The following is a 17,356-nucleotide window of genomic DNA, read 5'->3' on the forward strand; positions in this document are numbered from 1 at the left end:
TTTTCTTGTTACATGCCCTATCCATCTCCATTTTTCTCTGATTGATGTCATACATTATTGGTTTTTGTTTAGCTTTTTGCCATAACTCTTTATTGGATATCTTTTCTGGCCATTTGTAGAATTCTTCTTAAACATTTATTTACAAAGCTTTGCAGTGTTTTCCTAATTGCTTTTGTTGTTGTTGTTGTTGTTGTGTATGTTTCCAATGCATAGAGTAAAACTGATTTGATGTTGGTATTAAATAACCTGATTTTGTTTTTAAGCCTATTTGCTTTGATCTCCATTTTTAACATATTAAAAATTATCTGTGCTCTCTGTATCTTAGATTTTATATCTTCCTCTGTACCTCTCTGTTTATTTATTATTGATCCTGGATAATTAAAGTTCTCCGCTGTTTCTAAAATTTGACCATCCAGTACTGTCTTGCTTATTATTTATTTTCATTATTTTTGTTTTCATTTTATTTATTCTTAATCCAACAGTCAAAGCTTCTTTATTGAGTTATTGTTTTGTCTTTATATGTTGTTGTGTATGTGCTAGTAAACATATGTCATCTGCAGAATCCAGGTCATGTAGCTGTTCTATTGAATTCCACTATTCCTTTTGTGTTTTTCATACCCGATACACAACAATGCAACCTTGTCTAACTTCTGTTTTAATTTCAAAATTTTCTGAAAGTTCATTGTGTATGAGTTGTATTTTATATTTTTCATAATTTTTTTAATTATGTTGATAATTTTACATGGTATACCATAATATGGCATTAATTTCTTTATTGCTTTGCTGTCAATGCTGTGAAATGCTTTTTCAAAATCAACAAAGTTGATATAAAGATTTGACTGTTCTGTTTTTATTCTTAGTGTTGCTATTTGATCTAAATCTGTTGGCTCTCAGTCTTGCTTGTGTTTCTCTTAGCTTTTGGTCTATTTCTTTTTTTATTATTTTTAATATTATTCTTGTTAGTATTTTACTTGTTGTGTTTAATAATGATATTCCTCTCCAATTATTGCAATCAGTTAAATCTCCTTTTTTTTTTGGTATTTTGATCAGTAACCAGATATTCCATTCATTTGGCCATTCTTCCTGCATCCATATTTCATATTTGGTTAAGAAATGGATCGAGTATATTAAATCAATATCTGCTTTTAATAGTTCATTTGGTATGCCATCTATACCAGCTACTTTTCTGTTTTTACATTCTTTTAGTGTTTTTTGTCCTTCACTTTTTTTATTTTATTTCTTTGGCATCTATTTTTAATATTTTTTCTTTTTTTCTGGTATTTGAATTATTTTTCAGGTTTTTCTCTATTCATTATCTCTTTGAAGTATTCTACCTTTTTTTTATTTTCTTTTTATTATTAATTTTATTTCCTTGTTTGTCTCTAATAATATTCTTCTTCTTTTCTTGCCTGTCATTGTTCTTGTAATATTATATAATATTTTAATATTTTTTCTTTTTTTCTGGTATTTGAATTATTTTTCAGGTTTTTCTCTATTCATTATCTCTTTGAAGTATTCTACCTTTTTTTTATTTTCTTTTTATTATTAATTTTATTTCCTTGTTTGTCTCTAATAATATTCTTCTTCTTTTCTTGCCTGTCATTGTTCTTGTAATATTATATAATGTTTTAGTCTCACCTCTATTAGCTGGAATTTCTGCCTCATTTAGTAGGTTTTCAATAAACTCTCCCATCTTTTTTTGCATTTTTTTAAATCTCTTTATGTATTTCTTTATATTTCTCTTATAAGCTGTTATTCATATTTTGTATTTTTTTTCCCCTTAATTTCTTTTCTTTTTTCAGTTTTGTGTGTGAAGATATTCATTCTTTGTCTTTATTTCTGCTGCTTCATGGTATATGTTGCCAGCAAAGGTTAGTCAATTGGTAGAGCCTCTGCCACTAATGGCTCACGGAAAAAGTTTGAGTGTGGTTAGTATTTGGAAGGAGTTCAATTGTTCGATGCTGTTGGCATCTCCCGCAATGAGTCTTTGGACTCCCTGGAGGTGTCTAATAATAATAATAAAAATACCTGGCCATATTTCTTCTATGTTTCTGAATTCTTCATGTTTGTTCTGTCTGATCTGAGTAAGAACTTCATATGTATTTTTAGCCTCTACTGCATATTTTCTTTTACTTTCCATATTTTTTAGTTCATTTATGTTATACATTTATTTTATTCAATTACTTTCTTTGTGTTCATTAATCATATTTTAATTTCTCTTATTACTAAAAAACGGTTCATATAAGCATCTGCTCCTTGTTGTTTGCATGTTCAAAAGAGATCCTCTCCATTTTCTTTGTATCATTATATGGTCAATTTGGTTATACATTTTCCCATCTGCTTAAAGAATGATCCTCCTATTACTAATTCATTCATCATGCAGAAACTTAGTAACAACTCTCCATTTTCATTTATATTTCCTATACTTTTTTTCCCGTTATCATTTCTCTACCTGTATGATCATTTCCTATTTTAGCATTTAGCTCCCCATCTGTTGTTTTTTGTAATATATCATGAAATTCATATTTTTCTTTTTCATCTACATTATTAGTTGGTAAATATACATTTATAATTGTCACTTTATAGAATCATCAGTTAAATCTCTTATGCATCTTTCTGTAATTGGTTCCCATTCTATCATTTGCGCTCTTGCTTTAGTGGACATCATTATTGCCACTCCTTTTGCATATGTACTAACCTCATCTTTGTTTCCAGCATATATTATTGTGTCTCCTGAACTCAACTGGATCCATTCCATCTTGTTTTGCTTATTCCCAATATTTCAATTTTGTTGTCTTTCATTTCTCTGACTATATTGGCTGCTTTTGATGTTTCATACATAGTCCTCTCATTCCAACATGCAATTTGTATTGTTTTTTCACTGCAAATATTTGTCTCTCTTGGTTTTTGTGTCTTGTCCAAATTTTCTGTTGTATTCCCTCAATTCCCTAGTTTCTCCATAAGTAAGAGCTTTTGCTAGGGGATGTCATTCTTAACAGTTTGTCTTCATTTAGTATTACATTTTGGTCAGATATTTCTGTAGTTTCCATAGCAAAGCATTTTTTTACGAGGATGAGTTGCTAGTCCTTCACTTAACCCTCGCCTATTTACCTGGGCTTTTGGAACCAGCATCATGTGATATAGCCACATCATGGCTGACTTGTGTTCAGAGACTACTCTACTTATATTTCTCTGGATTGCAATCCAACTGATTTTTTATGTCAATCCCACATGCGAGGCACTTCAAAACTGATAACACTTCTTCATCCAAATAAAGAAGGAACCTGTTGATGCTTATTGCCAGTCTGATTGGCTCTACTAGTGTATCCACTCTAATCACCAGGCTGCTGGTTCAAAATCCCACAATTGGTATAGATGTTTATGATTGTCTTTAGGTGGGAGATGAATTTCATCACTCAGTGTGAGACCATCTCCTTGCTTATTGGAGGTTTGCAATGACTTGAATAAAAATAGAAAAAATATCAGAATCACAACAGAAACCAGGAGATCAGACAATTAGTAAAATCTTTTACTGGCAATACTTTTTCTTACATTGAAAATGTACCTATTTTAAGCTTCTGTTGAGAATTGAACTTTAAATAATTCTAGTATTATGGCAATTTTAACATCTCTTCACTAATATTGAAACGAATGCTCACATGTAAAGATAAGGATGTCATTTTGCTTGAGGTCTTATCAAGGCTCTTTACAAGGCCTTGATAAGACCTCACTTGGACTATTGTGTGCAGGTCTGGTCTCCTGGGTTTCTGTTGTGAAAGTACAAAAGAGTGTTAAAAATGATATCAGGATTGTGGAATACTGATTATGAAGACAGATTGAGAATTTGTAGAATGCAGACACTAGCAAACAGGAAAAAGAGGGGGTGATATGATTGAGACATACAAACTTCTGAAAGGGTCATACAGGGTTTCAATTTATGGAGGGTGAGGAAAGAACGAGAGGGCATCCTTGAAAGCTGAGAATGAACTGGCGCGAGGACTAGATTTTTCTCTCAGAGGGTGGTGTGTGATTGGAATGGATTGCCATTGGATGTTGAGTGCAAGCAGTGTGAATGAATTCAAGAATAAGTAGGATAGCTTTTGTGTAGTATGTGGCCTCCCTTGATGAGTTTCTGACTCCCTAAAGGTCTGTCTTAATAATAATAATAATATCCCCTCTGGAACGACACTTTAAAAAAAAAAATTTTTTCCCTGACCTAAGAGATCTCTATTCTTTTGTGATCCATGCAGATTACTTCTATTGGTAAAACAAAAGCTTCAGATAGAGGATAATTTTTTGGGTTCACATTCTTATCTCTCCTGTCCAGTTTCTACATTGAGTTTGAAAAGCATGCTGTTGACAGAGCCTCTTCTTCTGCCATCCATCTGGTTAAGATATACTGATGATGTGATTTGATCTCATGACCTATGCACATCTTAATGGCCAACATCCACAAGTCCATTTCACCAGGGAAAGAGAATAAGAACAATCTAGTCTTTTTATATTTTATACACTTTAATAACATGTCTTCCAGATGGAAGATGTGTTATTGGTTTCAAACCCAAATGGCAATCTTTCCTTTATGGTATCTATAGAAAACCTGCAAACATAGACAGATATATTTATAGACTCCCATCATCCTCCCTCAGCAACATGATATAAAATCTCATTAATAGCACCTTCAATCAATCTCTCTCTCTCTTTCTTTGAATGAGGGATTCCTCACAGTTGAACTTAACCATATACAGTAGATTCTGGTTAATTGAGGCAGCCGTTTTATTGGAAAAAGTCTGGAAGAACAACAACCAACAAAAATATAACAAGAATTTGCTCTGTTTAATTGGGCCAGTCAGTAACCTCATGGAGTGTTAGAAAAATTGTAATCTTGATTCAAAAATTTAGTGCTGATGACATCTGCAATACTGACTAAAGAGGTTTAATTTATCATGCCACATTAGATGGTTCCCTGTGCTATAAATATGCTTCACTGTTTTGATTAGTGAATCAAAAGCAGTAGATCGTGTAACATAATGTTATGCTGAACTACTTCAGAATTACTTTTATACAAATAATTAGCACTGTTTATCGAGGATCACATATGTCAGGAACTGGTAAACGAAAGCTGTTGTTGGTAAATACAGCACAAATCAAGAATAATTTTTCTTGTTCTTTACATTTGCTAAGGAGATTAGTACAAAACTTATTCTATTATAAGCAGTATATTATGACCAATAGTTGGTGAGAAGTAAGCAACAAGACCATTCAAAACTTTTGCACTGTGGTTTTATGCATTTATCATGGATATGCCAGATACGGCTGACAGCAAAAATGACATCTCATTAGATGTGAACCACATCAGAAACTATGAAGTATTTGCATCCATTGATGGTCCATTTTGAGGAGGAAATCGAAGCAAAACATCGGAGGACATGAGAACAAAAAAAAGTGATGAGGATTACACTCCTGAGCTTGAATGAGTGACTACCCAGGACACTAGAAAATTTATTACTAGATTACAACTCTATTTCATGCAGGAAGGCAATATCATATCTTGCACGAAATACCCATGCTGATTTATTTATTTTTAGAATCTGTAGCTCTTAAATACTAGCCTAATTTAAATAAAAATGGTTGTGTTGAACTCCTGAAGGTATGGGAAGCAGTGATTCTTAGGGATCTCAGTTACAAACTAAGGCTTCTTACTAATGCCCATAGAAGTCAGTATTCCTAGTTAGGACTCCAGACTTTATGGGCATTATTAAGAAGCCTTTTCAAGAACAAACCCTAAGAAGTTTTATTTTCAAGAATATAATATAAATTGTATGTTGCAACATATATTGTACTCCTGAAGATGGCTGTGGCAGACTAAATATTCCAAGCATTAAACTTGTTTAATCAAATTACAGAGACTTCTTGATGAGTACAATAACAATTGTACCATACAGCCTTGAGTCCTAGCTAGGAAGATCTACTTCTGTGGGCACTAGTAAGAAGCCTTAGTTGTAACTCAGGATTCCTGTGTGCTGTTTTCATTCGTTAAACATCTAACAAGCAGCTAAGCCTAAACCATGCAACCGTTTAAAAAATCTAGTCTAGATTTGTACTCAGAAATCTGTTTTCTTAGGTCACTGTTTCTCATCCTTGGTGCTACAGATCATTTCAGATTGTTCCACAAATGTTTACTTCTATATAATGTAATTTGTGAATTTAATTTAATAAACACATCAAAGAATTAATTTTATACAAATAATCACCACTGTTTATCGATGATGATGGATGTTGTAGTGTACAGGAGGCTTCCACAATGCATCCTCTGATTCTGTGGAGGTGTGATGTTATAATAAAATCACTATTTATGGGAATTTTTTAATATGAAGAAACTGAATCTGAAAAAAAATCCATTCATTCCTGAAAGAATCAGTAAGACTGACATTTTCATCAAAAATATTATTTTTAATAAATATATGTTGGAATATTTTGCACTCATTTTTTAAAATATTACATTAAAAGGGATATTGGTCACTACAATTCATTTATTTATGGTAGTGTTTCATGTGGTGGGCACTATTATACCCAAGGATGTCACATATCATTGCATCGGATGCCTTCAATTTAAAATGTTTGAAAATCACTAGGCTATTGTTACATTTTCTTAAAGCAGAGCCTGAAGCTGGAGAGAAAAAGGAAAGAGAAAACATTCATTCACTCCATTAGATGACTGGATGATGGAAAAACAAAGTGACATTTGTCCTCTGAATAGATGAAAAGCATTGTGCATTGGTTGAGTATTTTAAATACACATCATCATTTATTTATCTTTTAAAACTATCGTATTGAAAAAAGCATTTCTTCAGTCTTTTTATTGGATCCCCTCCCTCCACTAAGCTCTTTTCTTTCTCACATTAGAGTTTTGAATCAGGATACCTGTGTTTGACTTCATGCAGATCCAGAAAATAATACTATTTTTTTTTTTAATATCAAATTCACTCATAAAAGGTTGCATATTTTCTTGCTTCTGCACACACACATAGTGATATATATAGACAAGTGAGTAAGAAAAAAGATGGAATCAACACATTTCTTGAACATGCTAAAGGTTGTAGTCTTTGGGGAAGACAATGAGGGTGCTATTTCAAAGAACAGAGATAAATGAAATAAACAAGACTACGAGAGGTTGGTTTGGTATACAGCTTGGTGATAAATGGATGTTGTCCAGCTAGCAGCTGCTCATTGGAATTTTGGAAGAAAGTGGAAGGATGATAGTGGCATCAGCAGAGCATTGTCCATGAAAATACCTCTAGAATAAACATTGAGTGATGAATCATCAGTTAGGTTTCTCACTTCTTGACAGCAACAAGCATTCTTGACCTTGACCCTCCCCCCTCCAACCTCATCCCAAATGCACAAGCAACATTCCATGATTGGGTAGAATTGGGATTTATACAAGTGAGCTTCTTGAGCAGAAATGTGCACCTACTTTTTTGAGGCTGAAGAAAGATCAAGGATTATTATTATTATTCCAGGCAACTCCAAGGAGTCGACAGACTCATCGAGGGAGGCCCTAACATCATGTCAAGAACAATTATTCGACATTCACACAGTATCTATCATACTTCGCCTTGAACTCATTCACGGTCATAGCACCCACAACAGACTGGCAGCTTATTCCACTCATTCACCACTCTCCAAGTAAAAAACCTAGCTCTAACACCCCTGCTAACCACATTCTTGCCCAGCTTCCATGTATGGCCCCTAGTCCTCCCACCACCAGTCCTATTGTCAAAAATATCTTCTGGATTAATCTTATAGAAACACTTCAGTAATTTGAATGTCTGAATCATATCACCCCTTTTCTGCCTATCGACCAATTTTTGCAACCCACAAATCTTCAACCTGTTCCCATAAGGTTCATTCCACAGACCTGCTATTATCTTGGTCACTTGTCTCTGGATCTTCTCCACCTCCTCCTCCCCATCAAAAACAAACCCTGGCGGCCATATCTGGGCACAGTAGTCTAGATGGGGTCTTATCAAGGCTCGATACAGAGGAACAATAACTTGTTTGTCTCTACTTGTTAAAGTATTTTTCAGAAGCCAAGTGATTTGATGAGCTGATTTAGCCACTTTTGCGATGTGCCCCCTAAACTTCAATTCCCTATCCACCAACACTCCCAAATCCCTGGCCTCATCAATCTCCTGGAGTACGGTTCCACCAATGTGATATACTGCTGCTAATCTTTTCACCCCAAAATGCATAACCTTACACTTAGCCACATTAAATTGACATCCATTTTCCCTAGCCCAGTCCTCCAAACTATCCAAATCATCCTGTGCACTCATAATTGCTCTACCCAACTTTGCATCATCAGCAAACAAGTGAACACTTCCTCTCAGATCCTTTCCTATATCATTGATGAACAAATTGAGAACAGAACCCTGCAGCACACCACTAGTCACAGGCCGTTTTTTGGCCTCTACTCCTGAATAAACCACTCTCTGATATCTTTCCATCAACAACCCTCCTATCCATCTCACCAACCCTATATCCATTCCCATCTGCTCCAGTTTACTGATTAGAGTTCCATGTGGTATCCTCTCAAAGGCCTTTGCAAGGTCCAGTAGAATCACTGTAAACCCATTACCCTTATCCAGTTCAGCCATCATTGTGTTATAAAACGTGAGCAAGTTACTGAGGCTTGATCTACCCTTCACAAAACCATGTTGTCCCCCATACAATATCCCATTTTCATCTATCCAATCCTGTATTCTTTTCTTGACTAATTTCTCCAAGACTTTGACAACGATTCCTGATGTGGAATCGTTGTCCTGATATGCTAATTGGTCAGTAATTTACAACAGTAGTCTTGGAACCTCCTTTATGCAGTGGAACTATTTTCCCCTCTTTCCAGCCCCTCGGGACTAACCCAGACCCGAGACTCAAATTAAACAAAATGGTCAAGGGTATTGACAATTCTTTAGCCACTTCACGTACGACACGAGCTGGTATACCATCCAATCCCACAGATGTATTTACATTGAGGTTTTGCAATAGACTACTCACCTCCACTTCATTCACCACAATTCCCGTATAATCTATTGGTTCATTCATTTCTGCAATGTCACCACCTGAATGATATATTCTTGCAAAGTGCTCGCTTAGTAACTCAACTATATCATCTGATTCAATTACCTCCTTACCATCAGCATTCTTTAAAATCATTCTGCCATATACATTTTTTCTTTTACTTGCAACATATCGAAAAAACTGTTTAGGATTCTCTTTAGCCTGCATGGCCAATGTTCTTTTGTAATCCTTTTTTGCTTTTCTTACCACACTCGTTACCCTTCTGGCCTGGGCTTTATACTGTTCATGTCCCTGCCGGTCACCTTTCTCCTTAAATTCCTTTCATAGTTGTTTCTTTTTTTGCAGCTCAAACTTAATGGTGTTATTCATCCATTTAACCCCTACTTGATTTATTATTCGGACTCTAGGTATACAGTCAGCCATTGCTTCATGCAAACACTTCTTAATTGCCTCCCATGCAATGTCAACTTCCAGCCCTCGCAGTTGTACATGCCATGGCACTGAACCAATCAAACTGCTAAGCTTGTCATATTTACCAGCCCGATAATTCCACATGTACCCTGTCTTAATTGTAAATTCCACACCTTTAGCCACCTCCCAAGTCAAGACCGTATGATCACTCTCACCAATTGGTGGCAATGTGGTCATATTAGTTACAGCCAAATCCTCAGATGCAATTACTAGGGCAAGCACTCTCTGACCCCTAGTATTTTTCATTACATGCTGTCGCAGATAGTTATCCCTTAATAACCCATGTAACATGTGGAATTATCCCTTAATTCCACATGTACCCTGTCTTAATTGTAAATTCCACACCTTTAGCCACCTCCCAAGTCAAGACCGTATGATCACTCTCACCAATTGGTGGCAATGTGGTCATATTAGTTACAGCCAAATCCTCAGATGCAATTACTAGGGCAAGCACTCTCTGACCCCTAGTATTTTCCATTACATGCTGTCGCAGATAGTTATCCCTTAATAACCGCATAAAATCCAATTCCTTCCTCCCATGTGTCCTCTCCTCACTCCAATCAATGCTACCACAGTTGAAATCTCTCATAATAATTACCCTTCTTCCACTCATTTCTTCTATTTGCTTGTGCATACTATCTCCACCATCTTTTCCATCACCTGGTCTATAGCAGCACCCAATTGTATATTTTGTTCTGTTAGCCACAATCTCACACCAAATGGCCTCAAATGTGCTCTTTTCTCTATCCTGCAATTCAACTTCTATTCTCCTTGGCTGCAGCTCATCAGCTATCATCAATAATACTCCTCCCCCCATTTTATTCTCCCTGTCATTACTGAACACACTATACCCATCACATTCAATCCCACTAGCCACATCATCTATAGTCAGCCATGTTTCACTAATGCCAATAACCTGTGGTCTGGAAGTGCCAACCAAGGCCAAAAATTCTTCCATCTTGTTCCTAATACTCCTAGAATTAGTGTACACGAATTGCAGACCCCGTTAGCCCTATCCCTACCTTGATGCCTTATACTAACAATCCCATTCTGATTTGTTGTCCTTATTCGCTCAGGCATATTATGCTCATTCATACACTCAACTGCCTCCCTAAGGTCTGCATATCAACTCTCCCTCCCCCCTAATAAATCTAGTTTCCCTGATTCTGCACATCCACTTCATTCAACAACACTTTTTCAAGTCTCCTTACACCGAATCCATTCGAATGCAAACCATTCATCTTATATAGATCCTTTCGCCCATCGAACTCACTCCACACGTCCATAAATTCCACACCACTCATCATGCATAACCCACGCATAAAGCCATTTGCAATTATTGCCCTCCTCCTAAACACTTCACTGTCATACCACGGTAAAAGACTAATCATCCTAACTCTCTCACTCTTTTCTTTTGCTACCTCAAACAATTCATTCAGGTCCTTTATCATTTCTTTCACCCTTTCCTTTTGCTCTCTAATAGACTCACTTACATCCTTGATGGTCGCACCAGGCTGGTGCGATTTTGTCAAATCCTCTACTAACACACCTCGTACTAACGAATCTCCATACAGCACTCGCTCCTTCATTTTGTTTAGATTCACAATCATACTCTTATTTTTCCTATCATACTTTTTATTATTGGCTGGTACGCTCGGTAGACATTTGTGCATACACTCTAGCTGTCGCTTTGCTCTATGTATCGCTCCGTTCAACAACGCGATCTCACTCATTGCATCTCTCTCATCTTTTTTATTATCTGTTAAGCCATTAATTTGCTCTGTATTAATACCATCATTCACACTTTCTACATTCACGCCCTCACAGTTCTCTGGTATAATCGAGCAATTTCTTATCATATCGCTATTTTCTTCATTCTGAAATTTGACAAAAATATCACACTCACGACCTGAAATACACTTTAATTCCTCATTTTCCTTACATTTTCTACATACATTCACTCCATTATCATCATCTAACCATACTCCAACTGCTCTTTGCAAAGCATACATTTCACAGATAATCTCCTTTATATTACAGTTATTGAACAAAGATGTCGAACCATTATTACTAGCTGCCATTTTCCTTCTTACAGGAGCCATGTGCTCGCTTCTATCGTATTTTATCAAATTAATAATTGAAACACCAAAAACAGACACACTAAGATACGCAAATAAAAAACAAACAAAAGAAGCAAAGCAAACAAAACTATGTAATATTCAAGCAAAATTGTCAATGATAACTTAAAATAACTTATCTTATCAGGAGCTCTCAACAAACACTACAGACCACCCAAAAAAAACCTCTCGTGATGACCATTTGAAGATTGAAGAACTCTTATAATGTATTTTCATTTAAATGTTAGTAGACTGATGCCGTTGTCATGTAGAGGTAGCTGTTTTCTGTTCTATCATTATGTTGTTTACAAACACAAAGTAGCAGTACCTATTCTGACTATTGAATTTCATAAGAGATGGCATCAACCACTTGGAATTTTTGTGAATGGGAACTGTTAATAGCCTGTCAAAATATATTTCATTGAAAATACTTAAGTTTAGTTGTTATGTTAAGTTTAGTTTAGTGCACAAAATACCATTATTTTGTGCACTATTTCATTAATTCTCCAGTTTTTGAGAAAGTAATCCAATTGTTGTTTTTCATAATCATATCAGTCATCGTTGCATTATTTTTTAAAACCCAATGATTGCTTCTTTATAGCTTGCTATAGAACATGGAATGGGTGGACCTCATGCACTTGAAAAGGAGATATGGATGGTAGACACCTTAGAGACATTCTTCCAAGAGAATGGTACCATTATTTTGTATTCATATGCATCATTAACTATTAAAATATTTTTAACCCACACAAACTATATATATAAATATCAAAACAGGCATGTGCTTTTTATGTTGCAGACTTGAGTTAGTATTTTTACGCTGTATAAACATTAAAAATCACATGCTTAAAAGTATTAAAATTTCATATAGTGCAAATTATAATGATGCACTATATGAAATATAGTGCAAATTGAGTATAGATTGTTTTAGTATACAGTTTATTACTGTTATTGTCATCACCATTACAGCTATTTTTTGTTTTGTTTTCAAGAGTTAAAAAAACATAGACATTAAAATAATTATATATATATATATATATATATATATATATATATATATATGTGTAGACTTTGCCGGTTCATGAGTATGTGACTAAGAGCTTATAAGGCAGAACACCAAAATAAGATAACATTTATTTAAATTGACAACACGACATTTCATCCTAATTGCACAGGATTTCTTTAGGTGTAAACATACAATATATACATATATTGTATATATTGTAAACATACAATATATACATATATTGCCACTATATATACATATATAGTTCCTACACATCACAGGTTGCAAAACTTAACATAGTGGTGTGAGTGGATGGGCAAGCAGCTAAAGTATATGAAGGATCTTGACTAGCTGTGGGTTACGACCCTTTGGGAAAACAATGAAGTGCCAAGGTTAAATTCAACTTTCTTTGTAATGAAGTTTTTTTTTTTTATACTAATGAAATTCTTTACAGAAAGATTGTATTTCTCATCCTCCATGTTATCAGAGCAATATGTACAGTTTTTAATTGAATTGAATGCTTGGAAGCCAGTATTGTGCAAAATCTGTTTTATCCTGTCCATAATCTTAATTTCCATCTCATTCAATATATTTCTGATAATTTGAAATGACAAACCAAACAAAAACATTCAAGTTGTATAAATGAGCTATCTAATACCTTTGGGGAGAATAGCCTGAGGTTCTTGAATGTATACATATGAACATTTTCCAAGAGCATGTGTACTACAAAATAGTGATGATTTTGTAGTGATTAGTAGGACCACCAGAAGCAGGGGAAAGCACATTAGCTTCAGAGCCCTAAAGTTTTTTGTGATCCAAAAATTTAAAAATATTTATTGTTTATTTTCTCAAGTAACTTCCATGGTGTTTGAGTTGTAGAAGAAACATTGCTATAAGTTTAATTCATGTTGCCAAGTAAGGGAACTTTCTGTGGGCCTTTTTTCAGCTGGTTTTTGGATTGATTGGTCTTTGGCTCTCCTAAGTAGGATGTTTTTTAAGGTTAGGTTAGGTACATGAAATGGTGGCAGTTGTTTAATTTTTTTTATATCTGAGATCCCACCCATAAAAGGCTGCAAACTTGTATAAAAATAAAAAAAAAAAAATGGGGATTCAAGGATAAATAGAGAAAGAATGTATGTTTTGCTGAGAGTGAAGTAAATTTTCAAATTTAATTTGTTGCAGTTTTTTGTTTATTATAAATCTGTAATAGATTGAGTTGTTTCTATTTAAGAAAAACTTCTATATTTGTATTAAAATAGATGTCAGTATGATGCCAATGCGTAAAAAAATTAAAATAAAATAAAAATACTGAATAACTACAATGATATGTTATGGAGTAAATGGATTTATTAACAAAGAAATATATGTTTACACCTCATGATACGTACACCCACAAACTATCAATGGAATCTTGTTTGCCAGCCTGGTTGGCTGAGTGGTTAGCGTATCTGCTCTCCAGCCAAAAGGCTGCAGGTTCAAATCCTGCCATGGATGTTTGTGATTGTCTGTGAAAATATTAGTGGTGGTGGCAGCGATGAGTGGTAGATGACATTGGTGTAGATGATTGTAGTTGAGTCTTTGCGCTCCCTGGAGGTGTCACGTAATAATAAAGCATTAACGACGATAGACTATGTGTCGAAATGGGCACCTTGTCTTTCAAGACAGGTTTCATAATGCATGTGAAGGTTCTGTGTCATCTTGGAGAACAATGGTTGGGACATCTACTAGATATATTATGTAATTTTATCCCTTAGTTCATCACAAAGCAGGTCATTGTGGAATATCCATTCCTTCAGCATACCCTCAAATGAAGGCATCGAGCAATGTGAAATCAGAAGAATGTGAAGGGTACAGGAATTCTGTGAAACTTGAAATGAGCTTCCTGAGGAAATGTTCTGATAAATAGACTTGGACCATAGGCTCTAGAACCATGTGATGTGTGACAAATTGCTCCATCCTGTTGGGAATACCTGTGCACAAAATGGAATGTTTTTTTGCATGACACATCCTATGCAAATCCTGGCTGGATGGAACCAACACATTCTTGTTGTAGCATTTGCTATTCAAGGTCACAGTTACACCACCCTTTTCAATGAAGTAGGGTCCAATTATGCCATAACCAGAAACTGTACACCATGTGGTGACCTTGCTGTGAAGAGGTTTCTCTTGGACAAATTCAGGTCTCGGGAAACCAAGAAACCTCTAGATTTGTCTGTTTACATGACCATTTAGATGGAAATGCACTTTGTCTGAAAATCATACATTATGGAGGAAGGACACATGTTCATAGACGTTGGCCAGCATGCGTGCACAGTATTCCTGCCATGCATCATAATACATTGCTGTTAAACACTGACCCATCTGCTGAGGATTCTCTGTAGCAGCTGGGTGCCTTTCATACGTCATTCAGATAATTTAGTGACTGCTTCAGTATCCCACGTTTTACTGCTGTTTGCCATTGGCTGCATTTCAGAGGCTGTAACACTTGCTCCAGCACACACCTGTGATTCTCATTTGTGTTAACAGTTTATTGTCTCCCTGAATGCCCTTTGCATTGCTTCAGAACCTCTCGATTAAGGCAATGATGACTATTGCCTGGGACAAGCTTATAACATATTCACTCTAAATTTTTATCTTCTGGCGATTGTGGCATTTCGTCGTGATGCTCATAGTCAAATTGTCGTGTCTTCTATCGTCGTTGAACTTCCGTACCAGTTTTAAATTCTTGTTCTCCATCCACCTCTTCCCTCAGTTCTTTTGCCGTTTTTAGAACTTCTTTAACATGTAGGCTTGGACTATTTGCTCTACCAACTCTGTATGAACAAAAATAATACTCAATAATAAACATCTTTTCTTCCGAGTCAAACACAGGTGCTTCAGCTAAATGTAATGGCATAGATTCTACGTGTGCTGCTCTTCTATTAATGTGCATGCATTCGAATGACATATTTCATAGTGCATGTACTGAAGGGGGTGTTGAAGTTCAGTACCTTTTTTTTTATTATTATTATTATTTGTGCCATACCATAGAAGAGTAGGCAAGGTATAAGTATTTTCACTATATGGCAAGTAAAAGGAAGTATGATCATTGGAGGATAACTTTCATGAGCGCTGGTGGTAATAAGGTTACAGAAGCAGGCCAAATAGTTGACTTACTGAGTAACCACTTTGTAATGGTATGTCATCCAAGTGTTCAGGACATTGGTGATCCAGGAATGTGAGAAACAAATTACAGACCAATCAGCATCTTAGGAGTTGTGATAAGGTTTATGGGTATAGAGATGGTGGTTGCGTGGTCGTTTCATACTGGTATCAACCAAAATGACGATACCAGTATGAAATAATGGATGAAATCTGAAATGATTATGAAGTGCTGATAATAAAAATGCATATTGAGAGCAGTATCATGGTGTAGTCATTACCTTTATTTAATTCTGCTATCACATTTATTATAAAATGTGAATAAGTTACTAAGACACCTTTTACAAAGCCGTGCTGTCCACTATAGAGTATCACATCCCTACCTACCGGCTATAGTATTTTTCTTTTCACCAACTTTACCAATACTTAAACAACCACTCCCCATACATTAATTGGTCTGTAGTTTGCTATCTCTGTTTTGGAGCCACCTTTATGTAATGGTACTCCCTTTGAACCCTTCTGGAGCTGAGACTTAGATTGAACAACTTTGTCAGAGGCAGTGCTAATTCTCTTGCACATGTAGTACACAGGCTGATATGCCATCCATTTCCACTGTTGTGTTCATATATTTTTTTCATATGCTGAACACCTGTTAATCTACCTCAATGTTGATATGCATCTCTGTAACATCAGCAACTGTAAAATTACCACCTAGATATACATCTTTGCAAAATGATCACTCAGCAACTCAACTATTTCTTTTGGTTCAGTCACCTTCCTGGCATTGTTTAAAAGTCATTGTACCATAGTACTTTTTTCCTCTTACTTGCTACATAATGATTTGGGTTTACTTTGGCCTGTTTGGCTAATTCTCTCTTTCATAGTGTGATTTGGCCTTCCTTACCATACTAGTCGCCCTTCTTGCTTGCACTTTGTACTGCTCGTGAGTATGTTGATCACCTTTTTCTTTATATTTCCTCCACAATATTTTATTTTTTTTTTTGCAGCTCTTGCTTTATATCCACTTAATTCCAACTCGGTTTATCCTCCTGACCTTCGGTATGCAGTCTGATTCTGCTACTCTCAAGAAGTCTCTGACCATTTGCTATGCACTACTGACATTCTTTCCTTGTAGCTTCTCAAGCCATGGCACTGTTCCATGATGACTCCAGAGTCTTATAATTACCAGCCTTATAGTTGAATGTAAACCCCCCCCCCCCTTCTTGACAGAGAACTCCATGTGTTTGGCAACTTCCCAGAACAAAACCGCCTGGTCATTCTCCCCCATTGGAGACATGTGTATCTACCTTGGTTATGGATACATCTTCTGATGCTATTATTAGATCCAACACCCTTAAACCCCTTGTCCCCCTCTGTAATATGTTGTTTCATGTAATTATCCTTTAACAACTGTATAAATTCCACTTTCATCTTGCCATGCCCCCCCCCCTTCCTCCTTCCAATTGATATCCCCATAGTTAGTCTCTCATAATTATTGTTCAGCCTACTTGTTGTGCTATGATGATGCATGGCATCT

General features: G+C 35.6%; 1 protein-coding gene across 1 annotated transcript in view; it reads left to right on the forward strand.

The window, feature by feature from the left end:
• Positions 1 to 17,356, forward strand: part of LOC150101843 (pre-rRNA-processing protein TSR2 homolog) — a 56,309-nt gene that overhangs the window by 1,195 nt on the left and 37,758 nt on the right. The window contains exon 2 of the mRNA XM_090400849.1: positions 12,274 to 12,364. Within this exon, the coding sequence (XP_090256975.1) occupies positions 12,274 to 12,364 (91 nt within the window). The remainder of the gene's footprint in view (positions 1 to 12,273; positions 12,365 to 17,356) is intronic.

Source organism: Typopeltis vanoorti, chromosome 11 (genome assembly GCF_054136105.1).
Source record: "Typopeltis vanoorti isolate ZY-2024b chromosome 11, IOZ_Tvanoo_1.0, whole genome shotgun sequence".
NCBI classification, from domain to species: Eukaryota; Metazoa; Arthropoda; class Arachnida; order Uropygi; family Thelyphonidae; genus Typopeltis; species Typopeltis vanoorti.